Source organism: Theropithecus gelada, chromosome 1 (genome assembly GCF_003255815.1).
Source record: "Theropithecus gelada isolate Dixy chromosome 1, Tgel_1.0, whole genome shotgun sequence".
NCBI classification, from domain to species: domain Eukaryota; kingdom Metazoa; phylum Chordata; class Mammalia; order Primates; family Cercopithecidae; genus Theropithecus; species Theropithecus gelada.
This window is the reverse complement of record NC_037668.1, coordinates 68,887,532-68,914,709: the sequence shown is the minus strand read 5'-3', so window position 1 is coordinate 68,914,709 and position 27,178 is coordinate 68,887,532. Positions and strand designations below refer to the sequence as shown.

Sequence of the window (27,178 nt, the reverse complement as noted above, 5' to 3'; positions counted from 1 at the left end):
ATTAGCCAGGCTTGGTGGCAGGCACCTGTAATCCCAGCTACTTGGGAGGCTGAGGTTCACTGGAACCCGCGAGGCAGAGGTTGCAGTGAGCCGAGATTGCGCCACTGTACTCCAGCCTGAGCAACAAGAGTGAAACTCTGTCTCAAAACAAAACAGCAACAACAAAAAAACTTGTTAATCAGAGAGTGGCTGATCGATGGCGCATGCCAGGCGAGTCCCCTGTCTGGTGCATCCCAGACGAATTCCCTGTGTCCTGCCTGCCTGTAGCTTGTCCTTCATCACCACAGTGAGCAGATGTTCTGCTCACAGCTTTTCCATTTTAATTTCTGTGCATATTGGCATAGTATTATGATTTATCTAAAACTGAGAGTTCTGTCTTTTTGAGTTTTCAGAAGTACATTTGATGCATCTTTTTTTCTGTTTTCCAGTTTCCATTTCTAGGGGAAATATTCCTCCCTTCCTGTTCTTTGAAATACTTAACACGTATCTGGCATGTAGTAAACACTTAAAATGATAGTTATATATTAATAATTTGACTGTTGTTAATATACAAGTGATAATTTGTAACTAAGTTTTTAATTATATCTTAATATATGAAGAATTTTTTTCTACTTTTCCTTGCTTCAAGGGGTGGCCTGTTGTGATTGTTTTATTACATTTTGAAAGGATACTGCCATAGCCTTATGGATTTTTCTACTACCTATTATACTTCTTTCAATGACTTCCAGAAATGCGGAGTCATTACATTCTCCAGGTCTGCACTATGCAATGAGTAGCCACTACCATGTTTGTCTAATTAAATTTAAATTTAATAAAAATTAAATACAATAAAAAATGCACTCCGTTGTACTAGCTACATTTCAAGTCCTAAATAGCCACATGTGGCTAGTGGCTCCCCATTGGACAACAGGAATATTGAACATTTCCATCATTGCATTAAATTTTGAGAGGCTGGCAGATCCTTGAGGTCAGGAGTTTGAGACCAGCCTGGGCAACATGGCGAAACCCCATCTCTACTAAAAATACAAAAATTAGCCAAGCATGGTGGCACATGCCTATAATCCCAGGTACTCTGGAGGCACTGCTTTGGATATTAGTAGTCTGCGTTCTTGTGCTCTTTTCTCAGAAATTGAAGTGGATATATTTTCTAGGGTATTCCTAAGACTAATCTCTTAATGCTTCAGGGTTCTAAACATGCATTTTGAGGATTCACGTTACTGTTCTTATTCCAACCCCTTAGTGCCATTACTATCTTTTGGAATAAATACAAGAACTTTCATATCCTCCAAGAAGATTATTTTATTTTGTTTATTTTGTTTATTTATTTATTTATTTATTTTGAGACGGAGTCTTGCTTTGTCGCCCAGGCTGGAGTGCAGTGGCGCAATCTCAGCTCACTACAAGCTCCGCCTCCCGGGTTCACGCCATTCTTCTGCCTCAGCCTCTCGAGTAGCTGGGACTACAGGTGCCCACCACCACGCCTGGCTAATTTTTTTTTGTATTTTTAGTAGAGAGGGAGTTTCACCACGTTAGCCAAGATGGTCTCGATTTCCTGACGTCGTGATCCGCCTGCCTCGGCCTCCCAAAGTGCTAGGATTACAGGTGTGAGCCACCACGCCTGGCCCTATTTTTATTTATTTATTTATTTTGAGACAGTGTTTCTCGCTGTTGCTGAGGCTGGAGTGCAGTGGTATGATCATAGCTCACTGCAGCCTTGACCTCCCAAGCTCAGGTGATCCTCCTGCCTTAACCTCCCAAGTAGCTGGAACTGTAGGTACACACACCACCATGCCTGGCTAATTTTTATATTTTTTTGTAGAGACGGGGTTTTACCATGTTTCTGAGTCTCAAACTCGTAGGCTCAAACAATTCTCCTGCCTCAGCCTCCCAAAGTGCTGGAATTACAGATGTGAGCCACCATGCCCAGCCTTACCATAAATTTTAAAGGTCCCAGCCAACAATAAGAGAAAACAAAGGAAGAGGTGGCAAAGTAGAAGTCATTCTAGTAGATATTCCATAGAGTCGTCAGTCAAATTGCGAACACAGAATCCTTGGGTGCTAACCAGTAACAGGTGGTTGTGATGTTCCTTTTGTAAGTACATTGTATTATTCGAGATCTGACTTTTCCTTGTGAGAAAGGTATTAAACAGCAGTTTTTTCTTTAATAATCCTTGGTATCCACATTGCACACTTTTTATTTTTATGTTTTTTTTTTTTTTTGAGACAGGGTCTCTATTGCCCAGGCTGGAGTGCAGTGGCGGGATCACAGCTTACTGCAGCCTCCTGGGCTCAACTCAGTCCTCCTACTTTTGTCTCCTGAGTAGCTGGGGCCACAGGCATGTACCCCATGCCCAGCTAAATTTAAAAAATTTTTTGTAGAGATGGGGTCTCACTGTGTTGCCCAGGCTGGTCTCAAACTCCTGAGTTCAGGCAATCCCCCCCACTTCAGCCTCCTAAAATACTGGGATTACAGGTGATCCTCCTGCCTTAACCTCCTTACAGGAGTGAGCCACCACACCCAGCCGTTAAGCACTTTCAAAGCCATTTTTTGTTTGTTATTTACAGCAGCCCAATGAAGCAGGTAGCATTGGGATTATTGTTCCTATTTGACTAATAAGAAAACTGAGATTCAGTTAAGTTACTGGCCTAAAGTCTTTTTTTTTTTTTTTTTTTTTTTTTTGACAGAGTCTCACTCTGTCGCCCAGGCTGGAGTGCAGTGGCATGATCTCTGCTCACTGCAACCTCTGCCTCCCGGGTTCAAGTGATTCTCATGCCTCAGCCTCCCGGGTAGCTGGGATTACAAGCATGTGCCACCATGCTTGGCTAATTTTTGTGTTTTTAGTAGAGATGGGGTTTCGCCATGTTGGCCAGGCTGGTCTTGAACCCCTGACCTCAAGGATCTGCTCAAAGTGCTGGGACTACGGACGTGAGCCACCGTGTCCAGCCATGTTACCTGCCTAACATCTTAAAGGGAAAATAAACATTAAGGCAAGATAGAGTTGAGATTCAAATCAGGGTAAAATTTTAACGTCAAATTCAGCATGTTTTGTTTTGTTTTTACTCTGTTTTTGTTCTACTTTACTACCACTCTGACTGTAATAAAGAAAAGAGTGAAAGTTCTTTAGGGGAACTGAGGTACTCCCAAAGAATTGCTACAGTCCCATTTGTCCTGTGACCATATGCTTGGGGTGCCATAACAGAATACCACAGACTGAGTGGCTTAAACAATAGAAATTTATATCCTCAAACTTCTGGGGGCTGGAAGTTCAGTGTCAAGATGCTGGCAGGAGAGGCTAGAGATGAGGTCTCTCTCCTTAGCTTACAGATGACACCTTCTTTCTGAGTCCTCATGTGGCATTTTTTTCTGTGTGGGAGAAAGAGATATCTCATGTCTCATCCTTTTGTTTTAAAGGAACCAATTATATCAGATTAGGGCCTCACCTGTATGACTTTATTTAACCTTAATTACCTCCTTAAATGCCCTGTCTCCAAATGTAGTCACATTGGGGGGTAGGGCTTTGACGTATGAATTTGGGGGAGACACAGTTCAGCACATAACACAATGTTAATAGGTTTTTAGTGGCTTTTGATATTCTGGCTTAGCCTGGTTAGCTGGAAACTAAATTTAATATTTGCATGGGACCAAATGTAGCAAATATCTGTATTCTTTATTTCTGTGAATATAGAAGCTTAGCTAAATTCAGCCTGTGGTACTTGCTGTAAGGTACTTTGCAACTCCAGGATATTCTAATAGCAAAAAAATCTGTCTCTAAATTTTCTACTTTTCTTATAATGTAGCCCAATTTGTTAATAATTAGAGATCTCAGTACTTTACAGGTAATAAATGTTCCTCTCCTTCCTCCCCACCCACCTGTTTTACAGATGGAGAAATTAGCATACAGAGAAACTGACTTGTCAGATGTCAGAGCAAGGTATTGGTGGATCCAGGGATAAATCCCAAACTTCTTAACTCCTAGACCGGTTTTTAGTCCATTGACTATGCAGCCTAATGGTAAGTATCTTTTTACCTTATCCTGGAAGTAAGAGGGATTAAGAGACCTAGCAAGGACTGGCTTTAAGGAATTCCTCACTACTAATTAGACTACTCGTTACCCTTTTCTTTATAGCCATGATGTCATTTTTGTCATTGGCATGAATTTTCCAGATTGGGAGAGGAGGTTTGAAGTTTTGCTTTTCAAATAGTTAAAAATATTTCTCGGTGGCTCATGCCTGTAATCCCAACACTTTGGGAGGCCAAGGTGGGCGGATCACCTGAGGTCGGGAGTTCGAGACCAGCCTGACCAACATGGAGAAACCCCATCTCTACTAAAAATACAAAACTGGCGGGCATGGTGGCACATGCCTATAATCCCAGCTACTTGGGAGGCTGAGGCAGAATTGCTTGAACCCAGGCGGCAGAGGTTGCTGTGAGCTGAGATCTCACTGTTGTACTCCAGCCTGGGCAGCAAGAGCAAAACGCCATCTCAAAAAAAAAAAAAAAAAAAAAAAATCTGTAACAGTTTGGCTACATGATAAATAATTATTAAGAAAGGAAACTATTATTTAATGAATTTGTTCGCTGTGGCAACAGAAATACAATGCAAGCCACTTATGTAGTTTAAAGTTTTCTAGTAGCCACATTTAGAAAGGTAAAAAGAAGAAGGGGCATGGGGGCTCTCACCTGTAATCCCAGCACTTTGGGAGGCCAAGGTGGGCCAATTGCATGAGCCCAGGAATTGGAGACCAGCCTGGGCAACATAGCGAAACCCCATTGCTGCAAAGAATACAGAAGCGTAGCCAGTCATGGTGGTGTGAGCCTGTAGTTCCAGCTACTAGGGAGGTCATAACACTTTATCACACTTAGGTAACTCTCTGTCTTCTAGACTAAGAGAGGGTGCCTTGTTGTTTTTTAAATCCTTATTACGTAACACAGGGCTGGAACTTAGATAGTTAATGAATTTTTCGTTTGAAGCATGGATGAATGCAGTTTCAGTATGGAAATATCAAAAATTTTAAGAGTGTTATTTTGAAAATAGTAAGTTGGAAATGGAATTTAAATATCAAATTGTACAAGATTTAATAGGAAGCTACCCTCTTTAAACCTATAATATTACGTTCATTGATTCATTTTATTGACCTAGATATGTGAGATAGTAAGGAAAATAAGACATAATCTTTACTAGCAAATAGTTCATAATTAAGATATACATGTGATCAAACACAAATACACACACATAAAATATAGATAGTTGCTACTATAATATCTCAGCTCCTGTAATATTGTTTGATGCTTAGTGAAACAGAATTTCAAGGTCGAATAGGGTCTTAGGAGTTTATCTAGTTATCTCCCTTTATAACCTGTGAATTTTTCTCTCAGCTTGGAAAAGTTTCAGCATCTTTGGTGATAAGTGGTCATTCAGCTTTTCTGCTTGTACATTTTAGTGTATAACCAGTCCTCTACAGGACAATTCTCATTGTCAGAAAGTCTGTCTCTGACATCTGCTTCCCTGTAGTGAATGCTTTGTCGAATGCCTCCAATCAAAAGACTACATTTTGTGAAATCCCTGGTGAGCATTCTAGTAGCAGGTAAACTAGAACAGGGGTTTTCTATCTGATTTGTTTAGTGATATATCTCCAGTGCCTAGAATAATGACTGGCAAACAGTGGTAATAAATGTTTGTTGAATGAATTAATCTAAACATAAGCAGGATTTAGAGCATTATTTCAATTCAGTTTTTTAATTGTCAGATTTACACCCTTTGTGGACTATTACATATCTTTTATTGCTGTTTGCTGATCGGTTCTTTGCCTCTATGGCACAGTTTAACTTATTGAGCCCTAAATTTGTCATCTGTAAGAAGATATTAATAGTACCTGAGGTGGAATATATGAAAATACCTGGCACTGGGCCTGGTATATATAGTAATGGTAAGTATTAGTTGAATCTGAAATGGAATCAGTGCAGCAACCTCTGAACATCCCCTGACCCTGACATCCCAGGAATGCAAGTTTATTTTTAAAAATTAATTAATTTCAAGAAGTATGCATTAACACAGAATATACCATTTTAATAATAATAGTGTACAGTTCAGTGACACTGAAGACATTCACATTGTTGTGCACCCATCACCATCATCAGTCTCTAGAACTTTTTTCATTTTGCAGAACTGCAGCTGTACCCATTAAAAATGGTAAGTTCATTTTTAATATTAGCTTAGGTAAAGCATGACTGAAATGGTAAATCTGTAGTAGAAAAAATAATACATTCTAAAACTAAATGTAAATTACATACTATCTGTAGTTTTAAGTTACCTGTTTTCAGTTATTGTTTATTAACTTGAATAATTGATATCTTACCATCTGGCTTCTAGGTATCATCCTCTATGTCACAATTGTTTTGATGAGAGTGTGCATTGAAATATTGACTTTTTAATATGGATAATTTTTCTCTCATTGCATAACGTTCTGCATGTAGTAAAAAGACAAGTTTTTTTTTTTTTTTTCTGCTTGCTGTGTGCCGAACTCTAGGAATACTGACTGGCTTAAGATTATTTAGCTCTGACACTCTGACAGGCATAAATGTAGGAGGTGGCACTACTACTTTGTTTAGGGCTGTCACCAGAAAGCTGTTACAAAATAATATTTGTCCTGGACTGTGAGGAACAAATAGGAATTTCCCAAATAGAGAAAAGGGGAAGGTCCAGAGGTATGAAAGAGTATGAGTTTGGATGCAGTTTACAGTTGTATGAGCTTGGAAAGAATATATGTCTGGATACAGTTTAGGGATTGATCCTTGAAGACTTTTAAATGGGCTAGTGACATGTTTTATCTGATTTGTATTTTAGAAAAATAATACTGATGTATGATTGGAAAGCAGTGAGAACAGACAAAGGAATTAAATAACTGTTTTTATTGATCAACGTGAGAGATAATGAAGTCCTAAACTCTGAATAGGGGCAGGGGAGATTAAAGAGAAGAGATGGTTATTTTAGAGGTACAACTGACAGAATTGGATAACCAGTTGGATTTGGAGGGCAAGAGGGATTACAGGTTTCTGATTTGTTGTGTTAACTGGGATAGGGACTGCCAGAGAAGAAAGACAGAAACTGATTATTAAATAGTACCTGTGTACTATAATATACTCTGAAACATGGCCATTATTCTTAGAACACTTTGAAAACATGATAGGTGACTAGCTCCTTTTTTAATGTGTAGAATTCTGTCAGATGCTGTATTCTCTCTATTTTGGGACAGTTGCCTGACTGAGGGACAGTTACCTGATTCACTGAGTAGTTTATGGCAGTACTTAAAAATTACACATTTTGTAATGCATTTGTTTCTTTTTCTTGAGTACTGCTTTCCATGTTTCAGTAGTTTGTACCAAGAGTCTATTTCTTCCTAGAAGCTAGAAGTTCCTTTTTCATTGTTCTTTTTTTTTTTTTTTTTTTTTTTTTTTTTTTGAGACAGAGTCTTGCTCTGTTTCCCAGACTGGAGTGCAGTGACATAATCCAGGCTCACTGCAGCCTGGACTTCCTGGGCTCAAGCAATCCTGCCATCGCAGCCTCTTAAGTAGCTGAAACCACAGGTTCCACGCCCAGCTAATTTTTAAATTTTTTTATAGAGACGGGGTCTCACTATGTTGCTGAGACTGGTCTTGAACTCCTGGGCTCAATGAATCCTCCTGCCTTGCCTCCCAAAGTGCTGGGATAGCAGGCATGGGCCACTGAACTTTTTGAACCATTTGATGCCTTTCTGCCCTTAACTATTTGTTATTTTGTTCATTTTGCTGCATAACTGAATATGGATTTTGTTTTCTTTACTGGAATACTTCCTCTTTTCTTTTCTTTCTTTTTCTCTTTTTTTTTTTTTTTTTTTTTTTGAGACAAGTCTTGCTCTGTTGCCTAAGCTAGACTAATTTTTTTAAATTGCATTGGTTACTTTTGAATATTGTTTTACTGATGATCTTTCAACCTGGTTTCTATTTGTTGTGGCTTCCTTTAATCAATTTTGTGTATACTGGTAGCTCATCTTTACTTAAGCAATATAGTACTAAAAACTTGTATGTAAATGGAATATATATTGTATGTTTAATTTTTAAGAATATATGTTTTCTAGCCGGGCGAGGTGGCGGGCGCCTGTAGTCCCAGCTACTCGGGAGGCTGAGGCAGGAGAATGGCGGGAACCCGGGAGGCGGAGCTTGCAGTGAGCTGAGATCCGGCCACTGCACTCCAGCCCGGGCGACAGAGCGAGACTCCGTCTCAAAAAAAAAAAAAAAAGAATATATGTTTTCTAATTATGAAAAATTTTAAACATAAATTTAATCATGATCCCCTAATATATTTTTCAGTAATTTTAAAGCCTAATCTAGTTTTTAATCTTTACTAATGATTCAGAGGAAAACAGGCATAGCAAGCTACTAGAAAGACAGGGGATGTAAAAACCAGGAGAGATGGCAAACAACTGGCCAATGTTGCTGGAATGTAGTAGAAAAGGGAGAAGTCATAACAGATAAGATTAGAGAGGTGGCAGGAATCAAATCCTGCATGGCTTTGTAAAGCACCCTTAACTGAGTTTGAAGCTATTGGAGGTCCTTCAGAAGAGAAATGACCTTATCTGTTTTATGTTTTAAAATACTCATTTTGACCTAGTAGTAGGGTTCTCCTCCAAAACAGAAACAATGGGAGCTGGGTAGGTAGGTAGAGAGAGATTTATTGTGGGAATTGGCTCACAGGATTATAGAGGCTGAGAAATCCCATGATATACTATGTGTAAGCTGGTGCCATTAGTCTGAGTCCAAAGACCTAAGAATCAGGGAGCTGATGGTGTAACTCTGCCTTCAGTGCCAAAGACCTGAAAACCAGTGGGGAAGGCAGAGGGGACTGTTGTAAGTCTTGGGATCTGAGGCTCAAGAACTAGGAGCTCCATTGTCTAAGGACAGGATAAGATGGATATCCTAGCTCACAAAACGAGAGAATTCACTCTTCCTTCACCTTTTTGTGCTATTTGGACCCTCAGTGGATTGGATAATGCCCACACACATTGGTGAGAGCAATATTCTTTACTCAGTCTACTGATTCAAATGTTAATCTCTTCAAGAAATACAACCACACGGGCGCGGTGGCTCAAGCCTGTAATCCCAGCACTTTGGGAGGCCGAGACGGGCGGATCACGAGGTCAGGAGATCGAGACCATCCTGGCTAACCCGGTGAAACCCCGTCTCTACTAAAAAATACAAAAAACTAGCCGGGCGAGGTGGTGGGCGCCTGTAGTCCCAGCTACTCGGGAGGCTGAGGCAGGAGAATGGCGTAAACCCGGGAGGCGGAGCTTGCAGTGAGCTGAGATCCGGTCACTGCACTCCAGCCTGGGCGACAGAGCGAGACTCCTTCTCAAAAAAAAAAAAAAAGAAATACAACCACAGATACACTCAGAAATAATATTTACCAGCTATCTGGGCATTCCTTAGCCCAGTTAAATTGACAAATAAAGTTAACCATCACAAGTACTCCTTTCAACTCAGCACCCATATGTATTTCCTTAAGCCATATTTGATCTCCAAATGAAGATAGTAACAGGGTCATTATTCTACCTAACATAAACAGCTATCTTGCATACAACCGAAAACACACTAACCCCCTCCCCAGGAGAGTGAAGTTCTTCAGTGATGTTTACTCTTCTCCTGATAGTCTGTAACTTAAATATTATGATGTAAAATTAAAAACACTTAAATATTGATATAAAGTCAATACAACTTTTGTTACATGATAAGAAAAGATAGGAAAGAACGCAAAGATATTTGCTTAATATGTGTATATATACAAACAAACATTCATAATGAAATAAGGAGGAAATACTCAGAACAATTATAGTTGTTTCTGTACTGGTCACATGGTTATTGCTGGTATTTATAACTTACCTATTCTGTATTTTTTTTTATTTTTATTTTTTTATTTTTGCCTTCTGCAAGAACCTCATGATTCTTTACCCAGCAGGGTGACCCAAAGGTTTGGCCCATTTGTAGTTCTGCCTGGATTGCGTTTTTGTAGTTATCCATTGGCCTTAATCACAGAGTGGAGTAATACTGAGAAACACCCTAAGGTATCTCCTGTATTCTAGACATACTCTTCAGTTCTTCCATTGTGGAGTAGTAGTTCAGTTTCTCCTTGATAGTCCGGATGAATCACCTCAGGGAACAACACCGCAACTCCCTCTTTACCTGTTGACTCAGAGGCGTGAGGAACCCAGAGTAGCTAGGTGGCAGTCTTTAAAAAAAAAAAAAAAAATTGGAGATTTTTTGGTTTTGTCTTTTATTATTTTTAAACTGAAACATAATTGTACATATTTATTGGGTACAGTGTGATATTTCAATACATGTACATAATGTGTAATGATTGAATCAGTAATTAGCATATCAATCGCTTCAAACATTTATCATTTATTTGTGTTGGGAGCATTCAGAAATACGCTCTTTTTGCTGTTTGAAAATACACAATAAGTTCTAATTATAGTCACCTATAGTGCTGTAGAACACTATAACTTACTTCTTTTATTTAGCTGTACTTTTATATTTGTCCCCCTACCTCCCCTTTTTTCCCTTTAGTAACCACTATTCTGTCTACTATGAGGTCTACTTTTGTAGCTTCCACATATGACTGAAAACATGTGGTATTTCTCTTTCTGTGCCTGGCTTATTTCCTTAACCTGGTGTTCTACAAGCTAATCCATGCTGCCACAAATGACAGAATTTCATTCTTTTTATGGCTAAATAGTATCCCATTGTTTGTATATACCATATTTTCTTTATTTATTTATCTAATGATGGACACTTTGGTTGATCCCATATCTTGACTATTATGAATAGTGCTGCAATAAACATGGGGGTGCAGATAACTTTTTGACATACTGATTTCCTTCCCTATGGATATATACCCAGTATTGGAATTGCTGGATCACATGGTAGTATTCTTTTTAGATTTTTGAGGAACCTTCATCCTGTTTTCCGTAGTAGCTGTACTAATTTACTATACCACCAACAGTGAATAAGAGTTCCCCTTTCTCCACATTTTTGTCAGCATTTATTTTTGTCTTTTTAGTAGTAGCCACTGTAACTAGGGTAAAATGATATCTCATTGTGGTTTTGATTTGCATTTCCCTGATGATTAGTGATGCTGAGCATTTTTTCATATACCTGTTAGCCATTTCTGTGTCTTCTTTTGAGAGATATCTATTCAGCTCATTTGTTTATTTTTAAATCAGATTATTTGTTGTTTTGTGTTTTGGGGGGAGTTTTTTGGTTTTTGCTGTCGTTTGAGCTCCCTGCATGTTCTAGATATTAATCCCTTGTGGGATGAATAGTTTACATATATTTCTCTGATTCTGCACTCTTTTCCCTCTGTTGATTGTTTCCTTTGCTGTGCAGAAGCTTTTTAGTTTGATATAATCTCATGATGTCTAATTGTGTAATTTTGCTTTTGTTGCCTTTGCTTTTGAGGTCTTCTCCATAAAATGTTTGCCCAAATCAATGTCTTGAAGCATTTCTCCTGTGTTTTTTTCCTAGTAGTTTTATAGTTTCAGGCCTTCATTTAAGTCTTGATCTGTTTTTAATTGATTTTTGTACATGGTGAGAGGTCTAGTTTTATTTTTATGTACAGAGGTCTAGTTTAATTTTTCTGCATATGGATATCCTGTTTTCCCAGTGGAGAAAACTTTATTTCCCAGTGGAGAAAAACTTTATTTATTGAGGAGACTGTCCCTTCCCCAGTGAATGTTCTTGATGCCTTTCTTAAAAATCAGTTGGCTGTAAATACATGGATTTATTTCTGGGTTCTCTATTCTGGGTTCCATTGGTATATATGTGTGTTCTTATGCCAGTACCATGGTGTTTTGTTTACCATGTCTTTGTTATATATTTTGAAATCCAGTAGTGTGATGCCTCCAGCTTTGTTCTTTTTTGCTCAGGTTTGCTTTGGCTATTTGGAAACTTTTATGGTTCCATACAAATTTTAGAATTTTGTTCTATTTTTGTGAAGAATGTCATTGGTGTTTTGATAGGGATTGCATTGAATCTATAGACGACTTTTGGTAGTATGGTTATTTTAACAATATTAAGCCTTCCAATCCATGAACGTGAGATATCTTTCTATTTGTTTGTGTCCTCTTCCATTTCTTTCATCAGTGTTCTGTGGTTTCCCTTGTAGAGATCTTTTACCTCCTTGGATAAATTTATTCGTAGGGTTTTTTTTTTTTAATAGCTATTGTAAATGAGATTGCTTTCTTGATTTGTTTTGTTGTTGTTGTTGTTGTTGTTGTTTTACTAATTCATTGTTGGTTCAGTGCTACTGATTTTTATATGTTGATTTTGTGTCCTGCAGCTTTCCTGAATTTGTTTATCAGTTCTAAGAATTTTTTGGTAGAGCTTTTTTTTTTTTTTCTTTTTGATGGAGTCTCGCTCTATTGCCCAGGCTGGAGTGCAGTGGTATGAACATGGCTCACTGCAGCCTTAACCTCTCAATAGATCCTCCCACCTCAGCCTCCCAAGTAGTTGGGACCACAGGCATGTACCACCATCCTGGCTAACTTTTTGTATTTTTTGTAGAGATGGGGTCTTGCCATGTTGCCCAGGTTGGTCTTGAAGTTCTGGGCTCAAGTGATCCTTCTGTCTCACCCTCCCAAAGTGCTGGGATTACAGGCGTGAGCCACCGCACCCAGCCGTCTTTCCCCTTAATACTGCTTTGGCTGTATCCCATAGGTTTGGGTATGTTATGTTTCTATTTTCATTTGTTTCAAGAAACTTTAAAATTTTCTTCTTAATTTCTTCATTGACCTATTGGTTTTTCAGGAACATGTTTAATTTCTTTGTATTTCTATGATTTTGAAAGTTCCTCTTGTTATTGATTTCTATTTTTATTCCATTGTGGTCTGAAATGATACTTGATATGATTTCAGTTCTCTTAAATTTGGTGAGATTTACTTATGGTCTAATTTGGAGAATGTTCTATGTTCTGATGAAAAGAATGTATGTTATACAGCTGTTGGAAGACAGTAAAAGTACTGTCACCTAGCTGGCACTGTAACTGCATCTTTTGTGTATGTGTGTGTGTGTGTGTGTGCTTTTTTTTTTTATTTTTAGTAGAGACGGGGTTTTACCACAAGGCCATTCCATAGTTCTGTCAAGCCAGCTGCTTCAGGATGATGCATGTTGAGATCATTAATTCCATGAGCATAAGCTCATTGCCACACTTCTTTGTGTGGCTTCTTGGTCAGAAGCAGTGCTGTCTGTAATGGTGGATAAGGGATTTTGTGAGTCTGCAGTTGGTAGTTTTGACAGTAGAATTGCATGCAGGGAAGGCAAATCAATATCCAGAGTAAATGTCTATTCCAGCTGGACAAAATACTGTCCCTTCAATGAAGAAATCAGTCCATTGTAATCAACCTGTTACTGGGTAGCTGGCTGATCACCCTGGGGAATAGTGCCATATCAGGGGCTCAGTGTTGATCTCTGCTGCTGGCAGATTGGACACTCAGCAATGGCCATCGCCAGATTGGCCTTGGTATGTGGAAGTCCATGCTGCTGAACTTATGCATAATTTCTATGCAAATAAGGAATGGAGGTGCCATTTACTGGGTTGGGGAAGATGAAAAGTAACAAGATGACAGAGGATGGCCTTCTGTTTTAGTCATGTTAAGTTCTTAATATCTGATTGATAACCAAGTAGAGATGGCCTACAGGTGGTTATATGTGAATGTGTGTGGGATTCTAAGATTCCAGTTCTGGAAATGTGAATTTGGAAGTGATCTTAATGGAGTGGTAAGCAGACATACCCTATTTGAATGAGGTGATAATATGGGGTAGTGAGGAGGCAATAACTGTGAGGTAGTCAAGAGGCAATAACTGCAGGTAACTCTTAAGTTTTCCTGTGAAGGAGAGCAAAGAAATAGAGGAATATAATAGGAGGGATATGTGTGGGATTAAGAGAAGGGTGTGAGGTTTTGTTTATTTTAGGTTTTCATTGATAGGAAATAATAGAGCAGTAAGAATGCTGGTGCAAATGATCTGTTAGAAAGGAGGTACTTGACAGTAGGATCAGCAATGTGGCAGAATAGGAAACTCCTGACTCTCCCTCCACCCATGGGTGCACCAAATAAATATCTATTCATGGATCGGTTCTCTGTCAGAGAAAGTCAGAGACTAGTTGAAAAATTCCTACCCGTGGGGCAACTGAGGAAACATCCTCATCGAATGGGTAGGAAAAACTGAAGCACACTAGGGCCAGACCCTATCCTGGGCAGTGTGCCATAAAATTGGGAAGGGAAGCCCCAACATCCAACTTCTCCCCATGGAGAGGAGGGTTTTAACCCCACATATAGCATCCTAACTTAAGATTCTTCATGGTCTGGCTCTTAATTCATCAACTCTGGGAGCAAAGGGGATTAGACATATGCAAGTCTTTCTAGACCACAGGAAAAAAGCAGCAGTTATGGGCACTTAAGCACTTCAGAGCTTTCATCCCCCAGGAGCAATACATAGAAGGGACTTAAGAAATGAAGCCCCCTGTTTGCCCCCAGAAGGAGTTTATGACACACTATTCCGGCAGCTTTTTGGTTGTTTGGCTTCTAACTAACTTACATTGGGGGAGTTTAGGAGCAGTCAAATATTAACCCGCCACCAGCCTGGGAAGAGTTTGTCCACACATTGAATACCTCAGCTTACACAGCTTCCACCAAGGGTCTACATCCTAAACCTCTCAGCTCTGGGAGAAGAAAGGATTGGCCTATGCAGATCTCTAGACCTCTGCAGGAAAAAAGCAGCAGATTTATACGGGTACAGAAGCACATCCCTGGACTTTATTCCCCAGGAGAAGTGCAGAGAAGAAGCTTAAAATGTAGCCCCCGATTTTTCCACAGAAGGGGTTTATGACATACTCTTCTGGTGACTGCTTGCCAGCCTGGCTTCCAAATAACTTGCATTGAGGAATTAAAGGGGTAGACAGCTATTAACCTTGCACCACCCTGATAAGCATATGTCCACATGAGTGCCCCAACTTTTACAGCTATCTCCCAAAGGATTACATCCTAAACATCTTAGCTCTGGGAGCCAAGGGGACTAGGCATAGATGAGTTTTTCTAGATCACAGAACAATGGGATGGCTTTAAATAGGTATACAAATACCTTCAGAGGTCATACCTCTTATGAGCAGTACAGAAAGGAAGTAGGAACATGTAGGTCCCATTTGTTCTCCAAAAGGGGCTTATAGCACATACTTCCAGTGGCTACTTGACAGCCTGGCTTCTGATGAACTTGCATTTGGGATCTGATGGGAAAACAAACAGTAGTCCTCTAGCTAATCTCAGTGATAAATCCAAGGCTACTCATTCTTCCTCGAAGGAGTTTGGTCATGGCTCAAGTGCCACAACTTCTATAGCTTCCACCCAAGGGACAAGATTTGGGAATCAGTGGAGCTTTGCATTCCTGAGTAGCCTTAGACCACAGCAAACAAAAAGGGGGACGTACAGTAGGACCACTTCTATGAGCTGCTCCCCAGGATCAGAGGGTGCAACCTGAATGTGAGTACAGTTTTTTGCCACAGATCTCGTTAGCTTAGTGCAGGGAGAGTGGGACATAAATGCTCAGGCTCAACTGTGAAGATAGAAGGAAATGGAAAACCCATTCAGTACCTCAACATCTCCAGCTACATCTAGAGATTCTGGCTCCTACTCTATGGTATTGTGGGGATATTGACAGAATGTGGCACATCCTAAGCTTGAGGGAACCATCATAAAAGAGACAGCAGTCTGAATAAACACAGAGATTAGAGAGTGCCTTAAAATTTTTGGCTGGATGGATTGGTGAGATCCTTCTCCTACATGAAGCCAGTCTGACAAGTTGGGGAGAGGTTATATTCTTATTTAATGCATAGAAGCTAATACAAAAATCAAAGAACAGAGATTCTATTTAAAAAAAAAAAAGAGAGAGAGAGAGAAATCTCCACAAGTGAAATAGAGATATGTGATTCGCCTGACAGAGAATTTAAGATAATGGTTATAAAGATGTTCACTGAAGTCAAAAGAGCAATGAAAGAACAAACTAAGAACTTTGACAAAGAGATAGAAAGTATAAAATAGTACCAAATAGACATCAAAGATGTGAAAAGTACTATAACTGAACTAAAAAATTCAATGGAGGTGTTCAACAGCAGATTCGATGAAGCAGAAGAAAGGATTGATGAAATCAAAGACAGGTCATTGAAAAAAATCCAATCTGAGCAAAAAGAAAGCAGAATGAAAAGGATAGTTTAAATAGAGTTTATGAGACCTGTGGGACACCATCAAGTGGACAACATATGCATTATTGATATGTCAGAAAGAGAAGAAATAAAATATATTCAAAGAAATTACGTCAGAAAACTTCCTAAGCCTGGGGAAGGAAATAGAAAGCCAGATCCAGGAAGTCCAAGAACACCAAATAAGATGAACCTAAAAAGATCCACACCAAGGCAAGTTGTAATCAAATTATAAGTTAGAGAGAGTTGAAAGCAGCAAGCGAAAAGTGAGTTGTCACATGTGAGGGAAGCACCCTAAGGCTATCAGTGGATTTCACAGCAGAAACCTTGCAGATCAGAAGAGAGTACGATGATATTATTCAAAACCCTGAAAGGAAAAAACACACAAAAACCAACACTGCTAGCAAAGCATGCTATACCCAGCAATCCTGTCTTTCAAAAACAAAGGGATAATCAAGACTTTCTCAAACAAAAACAGAGAATTTATCCCTACTAGACCAGCCTTACAAGAAATGCTAAAGGGAATTCAGAAGAGAACGTTAATCAGTAATGTGAAAACATATGAAAGTATAAAACTCACTGAAAGAGGAGATATTACAACTGGTAACATAGAAATACAAAGGATCATGGAAGACTACTATGAACAGTTATAAGCCAACAAATTGAACAACCAGAAGAAATGAATCCATTGCTAGAAATATATAGTTTATGAAGAGTGAATCACAAAGCAGTTAGAAATCTGAATAGTCCAATTATGAGTAATGAGATTCAATTAGTAATTAAAAGTCTCCTATCAGAGTAAAGCCTGGGACCTAATGGCATCATAGCTGAATTGTACCAGACACTTAAGAACAAATACCAGTCCTTCTCAAACTCTTCCAGAAAGTTGAAGAGGAGGGAATTCTTCAAAATTTATTTTATGAGGCCAGCAGTACCTTGATACCAAAGCTAGACAAAGATACGACAAGAGAAGACTACATCTCCCTTTATCTGAATGGTAAGAGGAAAAAGAAGACTGCAGACCAATCTCACTGATGAACATAGATGCAAAAATCTTCAACAAAATACTAAGAAACCATATTCAGCAGTATATTAAAAGAATCATTCACCATGATTAAGTGAAATTTGCCCTTGGGATGTGATGCAGATGAATAAATGTGACTCACCATATAACAGAATGAAGGACAAAAATCACATGATCATCTCAATAGATGGAGAAAATGCATTTGACAAAATTCAACATCCTTTCATAATGAAAACTCTCAATATATTAGGTATAGAAGGAATGTTCCTCAACACATAGCTAACCTTGTCCTCAATGGTAAGAAGTTGAAGGATTTTCCTATAAGATCTAGAATAAGACAAGGATGCCCACTCTTACCACTTCTGTTCAACATAGTATCAGAAGTCCTAGCCCAAGCAATTAGGCAAGAAAAAGAAATAAAAGGCATCCAAATAGGAAAGGGTGAAATGAAATTGTCTCTGTTTGCTGACAACATGATCTTACATATTGAAAATCTTAAAGACTGCACCAAAACACCATTTGAATTAGACAAATCCAGTAAAGTTGCAGGATACAAAATCAACTAACAAAAGTCAGCAGCATTTCTATACACTAACAATGAACTTTCCGGAAAAGAAATTAAGAAAACAATCCCATTTACAATAGCAATCCCATTTACAATACCACTTACTACTTTTTTTTTTCTTTTTTTTATTATTATACTTTAAGTTCTAGGGTACATGTGCATAACGTGCAAGTTTGTTACATATGTATACTTGCGCCATGTTGGTGTGCTGCACCCATCAACTCGTCAGCACCCATCAACTCGTCATTTACATCAGGTATAACTCTCAATGCAATCCCTCCCCTCTCCCCCCTCCCTATAATAGGCCCTGGTGTGTGATGTTCCTCTTCCCGAGTCCAAATGATCTCATTGTTCAGTTCCCATCTATGAGTGAGAACATGCGGTGTTTGGTTTTCTGTTCTTGTGATAGTTTGCTGAGAATGATGGTTTCCAGCTGCATCCATGTCCCTACAAAGGACACAAACTCATCCTTTTTTATAGCTGCATAGTAGTCCATGATGTATATGTGCCACATTTTCTTAATCCAGTCTGTCACTGATGGACATTTAGGTTGATTCCAAGTCTTTGCTATTGTGAATAGTGCCGCAATGAACATACGTGTGCGTGTGTCTTTATAGCAGCATGATTTATAATCCTTTGGGTATATACCCAGTAATGGGATGGCTGGGTCATATTACAATACCACTTACTTCTAAGTAAAATACATAGAAGTAACTTTAACCAAGGAAGTGAAAGATCTATACGCTGAAAACTGTAAGGCACTGATAAAGGAAATTAAGGATATCACAAATAAGTGGAAAGATATCTAGTGTTTATGGATGGGAAAAATTAATATTGTGAAAATATTTATACCACCAGAAGAAATCTACAGATTTAATGCAACCGCCATCAAAATTCTAATGTCATTCTTCACAGAAGGAGAAAAAACAATGCTAAAATTAATGTAGAGCCACAAAAGATCCCAAATAGCCAAACAATCTTGACCAAAAAGAGCAAAGCTGGAGACATCACACTACTGTATTACAAAGTTTATTACAAAGCTATAGTAATCAAAAAAGCATGGTGCTGGCATAAAAACAGACAAATCTACTGATGAAATAGGACAGAGAGCCCAGAAATAAACCCGTGCATCTACAGTCAATTGCTTTTTGACAGGAACACACATTGGGGAAAGGAAAATCTGTTCAAAAAGTGGTATTGGGAAAACTGGATATCCACAAACAGAAGAATCAAAGTGGATCTTTATCTCACCCCTCATACAGGAATCAACTCAAAATGGATTAAAGACTTGAAACTATGAAACTGAAACTATAAAACTGCTAGAGGTCTGGACAGATTTCTCTGATTTGAACTCAAAAGCATAAGCAATAAAAGCAAAAATAGACAAATGGAATTGCATTCAAGTGAAAAGCTACTGCACAGAAAAGGAAATAATAGAGTGAAGAGACAACCCACAGATTGGGAGAAAATATTTGCAAATCATACAGTGGAGAAGGGACTAATATCTGAAATATACTAGGAACTCAGACTACTCAGTAACAAGAAAACAGCCCTGTTAAAAATAAGCAAAGAACTTGAATAGATATTTTTCAAAAGAAAACATATAAATGGGCAACAGATATATGAAAAAAAAGTCCAACATCTCTAATCATCAGAGAAATGCAAATGAAAACCACAGTGAGATACCCTACAGCCAACACCTGTTAGGTTGGCTGTTATCAAAAAGATGAAAGATAAATATTGACAAGGATTACAAGAAAAAGGAACCTTTATACACTGTTGTGGATATCACAAATTAGTACAGCCATTTTGAAAAACAGGATGGAGGTTCCTCAAAACACAAAATAGAAATACCATATGATTCATCAGTCCCACTACTGGCTATATCCCCAAAGGCAATGAAATCAGTATGTTAAAGGGATAGCTTCATCTGCATGCCTATATTCATTGCAGCACTATTCACAGTAGCCAAGATATGGGAATAACTTAAGTGTCCATCAATATATGAATGGATTTTAAAATGTGGTGTATATACACAGTGGAATACATTCTGCCTTAAAAAATGGAAATTCTGTCATTTTTGGCAACGTGGATGAACCTAGAGGATATAATGTTGAAGTCAGGCACAGAACAACAAATATCATATAATCTCACATGTAGAATCTAAAAAAAGTCTAACTTATAGAAGTAGAGAGTAGAATGGTGATAACCAGAGGCTGGGAGGGGAGGGGTGAGTATAGATAAAAGGGAGATACATTGGAGATACATTGATATAGATAAAAGGGAGATATAACAGAAAGTTATAGTTAGATAGGAGGAGTAGTTCTGGTGTTCTATTGCAGAGCATGTTGACTGTAGTTAATAATAATGTATTATATATTTCAAAATAGCTAAAGAGAGAATTTTTAATGTTCTCACCACAAAGAAATGATAAATATCTGAAGTGATGGATATACTAATTGCTGTACTCTGGTTTGATCATTCCACAATGTGTATTTGTATTGAAACATCACTATACCCCAAAAATATGTAAAATTATTGTTGGCCAATTACAAAGAATAGCAAAAAAAAAAAAAAAAAAAAAAAAGGTGGGGGGATACTTGCAAAGTTTTTGAGAGGATGAGAGACTATGGGACCTGCAGCTAATATGGAGGGTTGGCTTTTGATAAAAACAGACACTTCATCCACAGTAACAGGAGAGAAGTCAGAAAAAACCATGAATGAATAGGTAATTTATTCACCAAACATTTAATGAGTCCCTGTTACTATACTACATACTGGGGATTCACCACTAAACAAGATCAAGTCTCTACCGTCATGAAATGAGTGGAAGGGCTTACTCTTACTTCTGTTTTCTCAATGAATCCTGAATTCCCTGAGAGTGAAGTTGGGGAGAGTATATTTGGAGTTTGAGGAGAGAGAGAAAGATATGAATTTTTTTTTTTTAGAAAATGGAAAAGTAGTGTAGAAATGTGGTATGATTATTTCTGGGCGGTGTAAAGTGGCATTTGAGAATTATAGCTATGAGTTTAAAATGAGACCAATAAGCTTGCATTTGTTTTTCTTCAGCACTGGTGAGCTGCTGGGGTAGGCACAGTATAGGTCGATACGTGGCTTTAACCAGATTTAGGATTGAGCCTTTAGTAGGTATGTTTGACAAAAAAGAGATGGGAAGGAATTAAGAGTGTTTGCCAGACAATGATGTTAGTGAGGACCATGGAGTTGGAGCTGGACAAGAAGTTAAGTAAAGACATGATAGGTGATTGATGGTGAGAAAGTAGTAGGGTCAGTAGATGAATCTAAAATTTCAACTGAGGAAAATATATTCTCCTTATATGAGTAATGTATCCTCTTTATGGAAAATTTGAAAATATATAAGATTATAAAACAGAAAGTGGGGACGGTGTCAGGGAACCCAGTACTACCACCCAAAGATAACCAGTTGTTTATATTTGCTGTGTTTACTTATATATTTTTTCTAATGATAATTTCCGCAGTTGCATAAGTTTCCAGGGCTGCTTGTAACAAATATCATGGACTAGGTGGCTTAAACAACAGAAATTTATTTCCTCACAATTCTGAAGGCTAGAAGTCTAAGATCAAGGCATTGGCAAGGTTGATTTCTTTCTTCTGAGGCCTCACTCCTTACCTTCTGAGGCTTCTCCCTGTGTTAATAATTACATGATCTTTTCTCTGTACCTGTGTCCAAACTTTCTCTTCTTATGATAACACCAGTCATGCTGAATTAGTGACCACCTTAGTGACCTCATTTTAATTTAATTATCTCTTTAAAGACCCTTTCTCCAAATATTGTGGGGTCCTAGGAGTGTTGCTTTTCTGGTCAGAAACCTGTGGCCAGTGGTGCATTTGCCTGAGTTTTGCTTGGGCCCACTGGGCTCGTTCCACTCACTTGGCCTGGCAGGCTGCTTACGCTATCAGCCTGGATCCCTCGCCTCCAAGAGAGACTAGAGTTAGGCATGGAGTGGTGAGGAGTGTGTATGAGCAAGCTTGGGGTCCATCTACTGCGCAGTCAGACACACCAGCTCCTGCCGCAAGGTGGGCAGCTCCAGGTGTCAGCAGCTCTCTGTGAGGCTGCAGCTGGACCAGGCGCACCACAAGCAGTTTCCCTGGCTGGCACTGGGGAATGCAGTAGCGCCCAAAAGCTTGGAGGAACCACAGGGCCCCAAAGTGGAAGTCACAGCCCTGGCTCCAGAGTCTCCCAGGTCTGGGCTCCCCAAAGGGCTGCAGCTCTTCCCTCCTTCTCCTTGCCCAAACTGCGGCAAGCAGGGGGCATGTTTCAGCCCTGTTGGTGTTACGGCAACTCTTTTAGCCACACCATTCAGCAGGTCCTGAGTTCTTGTCCTGCGACCAGGAAGAAGGAGATATGCAGACAAGCTGAGGGTGAGCAAGATGAAGAGGATCTGTATTGAGCAATAGAACAGCTCAGAGATGACCCACAGTGCCAGGATGTCCCAGTGAGTGTTCAGCCCTAGCAGAAAGGATAGCTCCTCTCTGCAGGTAGGTTGTCCCAACAAGTGTTCACTCAATTCTCTGCAGAGAGGAGGTCCTAGAGTGGGTGGCTCCTCTCTGCAGGCAGGTTGTCACGTCATTTCTGTAGCTCTCAGCAAAGAGGAGGCCCTAGAATGGGTGGCTCCTCCTCTGCTCTGCTCTGGCTGTTCCTAGGGTTTTTATGGACCCCAGAGGTGAGGAAGTGTGTGCCCATTGGTCTGTGGGTGGCCATGGGCAGGCCTGGAAAAGGCACCACAAGTCCCCACTCCAGTCTGCAGGACTGGCAGTTCAGCCCCCAGCCTTCAGACCCTCCCTGGCCTGAAGGTGGGCCTCACCAGGGATCCGCCCTTTTCTGCTTAGGAATCTTTCTGCCTCCTGCTGCCATTCATAGCACCCAGGCTCCGCCCTGACTTTGCTCCAAGATCAGAGCTGGTGCCAACAGCAGGGAGAAGCCAGGCAAGGGGAGCAGGCACTTCTGATCCTGCAAGGGCAGAGGGGTCCTTCCTGGACCCCCAAGAGTGCAGGGGTACCTGGGTCTGCAGCCACATTTGGGGGGCTGCAGCTGTGCCCGTCGGGGCAGGGCTCCTTCCTGTTCCATGGAGCAGGAGGTCTGGGTTTGCAGCCTCGGTTTGGGTGGCTGCAGCTGTGCCCAGAATGGCGGGACTCCTGCCTGCTCCCAGGCTCCCACCGGCCCCATGGAGCGTGCATTCCCAGCTGTGCCTCTCTGCTGCAGCCGGCATGATGACAGCAGCTGCTCCAGATGGCCCACCACTGCCATCACAAATACAGTTACATTCTACGGTGCTGCGGAGTGGGGACTTTAGCATGAAGTTTTGGAGGATACAGTTGAGCCCATAACTGGGGTGCTATTTGTTTTTAGTGTTTTAAATAATTGTGATCATTCCATGAATATAAAATATTGTTCCCATATTTTACCTAATAACATTGTAACATAAACATTTTCCCATTTGTTCTTTAGCCTTTGTAAAAATTTAATAGCTTCAACATACTTTGTCAAGTGTTTGTATTATCAAATCTTAATCAGTCTTCTATTTTGAAGATTTAGATGTTCCTTTTTTTGTTATTATAAACAATGCTAAAGCTTTTTACATGAAACCTTTTTCTTGTGTTTTGGAGTATTTTTCCCTAGCATAGATTCTCAGAAGTGGATTACTATATTAAAAACTGTTAATACATACTGCCAAATTGGAAAAGTATTTAATCTTATATTTTCTTTCCACATGACTATTTTTCTCTCCCCCTGCAGTGATAGACTGGAATGATGTTAGAAAACACAAATATGGTCACCTATCAGAGTCTGCATCCCAATATCAAGGTAAGGGGGGAAAAAACTCCGTTTGGTGTGGAAAAACTTTACTCAACATCTTCTCCCATAAAACCTTTGTTCTTAGAGGTCTGAGTTACAAGTAACTCACTTGTTATATCAGAAGCAAATATTGCAGTTTACAGAGATATTGGTCATAAGCAATATACTTTGTTTTAGCTGGAAATAGGAAACCTAGATTCTGAGTATAGGTAATGCCAAATTAGCTTCATAGTTTTAGGCACAGTTGCTTAGCCTCTCTGGTTTTCTATAGTTTTTATAGGCTTGGGAATAGGCAAAATTGGGTGGTGTGCTTCCACAATGACTACTAAGAATCTCAGTGTCTTTTAGGATAAGATAACTGAACTAGACAAATGCTCAATTTCCTGTTTTACCCCAGAATTTCACCTTCCATCATATTGGTTGTTTGTCTTAATGACTTATGCTCCAACATTTTTTTTCTTTACTAGAAACTGCTGACATCCTGGAGCTAGGTAAGCTATTTTTCTTGTGTTTCTGTTAAATAAGGGTAATTGGTAAACCAGGGATTAGATTATAACCAGTTTTAACCAACTAGGAAAAGAATTCCATGTGTCTCTGTCTCAGAAACCAGTGAATCCTGTGCTCTTGTCTGCCTAATTATCCCATGTACTTCATCTCAGCTGTCACATCAAGTCCTGCTTATCAGTAGGCCACAGACCAAGCTAACAAGAAGGGAGGGAAGGTGGTTAATTACATAGGGTATAGGGAAGAACAGGAACTGAACCAAACTGGAAGTACCATCTTAATTTACTGAATCCAGAACTAAAACAAACCCCTGCCATCCATAAATCAGTGTTTGGTGGGATTTTTCCCCCCCAAAAAATACTTGTAAGGTAAATTGAACTGAAACTAAACCTAAACATTTTCTAACTTTATTCACAAATAAAAACTGAAATATTAAAATATTATCAAGTAAGAAGTCAGACCGATAATTGCATTTGGTTTTCCTCCCTGGTTGGTGTACTTCAGGACTGAGATTTGAGTAATAAAACTAGTTCTAATACTTCTCAATCAGAGTTCCTGCATAAACATCAGTCTTAACATCTTAGAATCCTTTAAAATCCTTTTATATGTTGCATAGATTTTGATATCCAGATACCTTTATCAATTTTTGTTCAAATTATTTTGATATATTTTGTTACAACTTGATATATATTTAGCTCTATTATTATCATTGTCTGTTTGCCTCCTCTTGCCTTTCTTCCCTGCAACATATTACTTTGCATTGCCCAATGACACAGAAGATAACATGAAGTAGTAGAACACTAGACTAGGAGTCAGAACTCCTAGGCTTTTTGAGAGCCAGTTCTGCCACTTAGTAACTTTGTGACTCTGATCCTTAGTTTTCTTATTTGTAAAATGGGGATAATAATCCCATTCTGCCTACTTCACAGGGTTGTAAAGAAGATTACATGAGCTAATGGATGTGAAAACATCTTAAAAACTCTCAAATACTTTTCAACTTTGGAGGATTATTATGATTTTCATTCTGTTCAGCGGCTATACTCAGACTTTACTCTAAGTCAAATCTTCTGACATTCTTTGAAGTGAAGCATTCTATGAATGTGAGCTGAAGAAATGAATGAAATGAAATAATGCAGGTAAAGGTGCCTGGCACTTGATAAATGATAGTTATTTTTTATTATTCTTTAAAACTTTCCTCAAGCTTTTTAAGGTACTGATGTGTGGTAGAAAAAACATGGACATAGGAGTCAGACAGGCCTTGGTTCAAATTCCTATTCCCACTTACCAGTTTTGTGACTTCAGGCAAATTACTTAATCTTTCTAAGCCTATTTCCTCATCTTTAAAATGGGAATAAAACTACTTTGCAGGTTATAATGAACACAGGAGATATTGGATGTAGTCTGGCATGGTACAGGCAAATGGAAGACAGTGATAGCTGCTGTTTTTGGTTTTGTAGCTAATATGAATGATAATAACAATTGTAACTCAGTGACAGCTTAAGGCATATTGTAAACTGTTGATGGGGAGTTGTGAAATGTGGGTACTCGATTTGACATAGAGTATATCAGTTACTAAAAGATGTTAAAATTTGAAAGTGTATTTTTCTTAGAGCATTGGTTGCATAGGCATATCCTCTGATATATAAGTTAATCCTGCATATTTCGTTTTTACCATCTAGCATAAGGAGCAGCTCCAAATAGCAAACTGAAACAAAATTCAGTAGATCTGTGGAATCTCAAAGTTGGAAAAGACCACAAAATAATGTATTCTTGCCCAGCATTTAAAATTCAACATTTTGAATTTTTTGTAAAATGTCTTAACCTTGAACTCCTCAAGTTGTTGAGAACCTAGAAGCTCCTCAGGTAATTCATTTCATATTTAGACATATTTATTGGGCCAAAATTTGCTTTTTGTAATTTCTGTTAGTCATCCCTCTAACTTTCTGGCCATTTGAAACAGGGTTAGCCTATTTTTCACTTACCCTGATTTTTAGAAGGAACCTCTAGGGACTGCCTTCTCATTGCCACCCTGCCACTTTAATAGTTGAAGCCACAGTCATCTCACACCTAGATTATTAAAACAGCTTCCTAACTGGTCTTTTTGCCTCCAGCCCTATCCCCCTCCTGCCCATTCTTTACAGCCAGAATGACTTCACCCCAAAACCTTGAATGCTTCCTCTTCTCAGTAATATAGTATATTGGGCTCTCTAATGCCTGAACACTGCCGTTATCTGTAACCTTTTTTCTAAACTACTTTTTCTTTAAACTCCACCCAGCAGCCATACCAAAAGATCTGCTTTTAGAACTGCTTTTTCTCATGTCTGAGCCTTTATAATGCCTTTCTTTCTGTCTGAAACAAACAAAAAGTGTTTCCTTTTTCTTTGACTCCTGCTTATCCTTTTACACTTTAGCTTAGAAGCCTAGAGCTTTCTTCCTTTGGTAAGCTTCCACAAGCACTCTGCGTGCTCCTATAGCACCCTCTGTCTCTCCAGTATAGCACTTATCATATTATCTTAGTGGTGACTGTTTAGTCTCTGTCCCTCACTAGATTCTCTGTCTGTCACTAGACTGAAACTGTGTGAGGTCAAGGATGATATTTTGATCACAGTTATGTGTCCAGCACCCAGCACAGTGCTTTGACACACACTATCAATACTTGTTGGATGGATGGGGGATGGCTCTGAGACTTCACTTTTTTACTCATGCTAATTGTTCATGTTCCTTCACCTGGTCCTCAGGTGACATGGTTTTGGGTCTGTTTACCATCACTAGGTAATCATTTAAACTCAGATTTGCTCTCTCTCAGAGTATAGTTTTCAGAACTATATCCCAGGTATTATTTTATTAATCCAAGAAAGAATAGGATTATTACTTGCGTGCTTCTTTTCATTCACTCAGAAACTCATATTGAGCCTCTATTAAATTTCAGGCACTGTGTTAAACATTTAAATATTTTTAAAATGAATATGAGC

The 27,178-nt window shown here is 39.1% G+C and overlaps 1 protein-coding gene across 10 annotated transcripts in view; it reads left to right on the top strand.

The window, feature by feature from the left end:
• Positions 1-27,178, top strand: part of SCMH1 (Scm polycomb group protein homolog 1) — a 218,081-nt gene that overhangs the window by 44,035 nt on the left and 146,868 nt on the right. For 3 of the 10 annotated variants that reach the window (XR_003121251.1, XM_025397729.1, XM_025397739.1), the window contains exons 1-3: positions 23,643-23,711; positions 24,170-24,193; positions 25,136-25,342. Coding sequence is in view for 3 of the 10 variants with exons in the window: in XM_025397729.1 (XP_025253514.1) it covers positions 25,337-25,342 (6 nt within the window). In the remaining 7 variants the exon portion in view is untranslated. Of the gene's footprint in view, positions 1-3,879; positions 4,013-22,146; positions 22,385-23,633; positions 23,712-24,169; positions 24,194-25,135; positions 25,343-27,178 lie in introns of those variants that run through there. The other 7 variants (XM_025397694.1, XM_025397702.1, XM_025397717.1 and 4 more) reach the window with 6 other exon arrangements.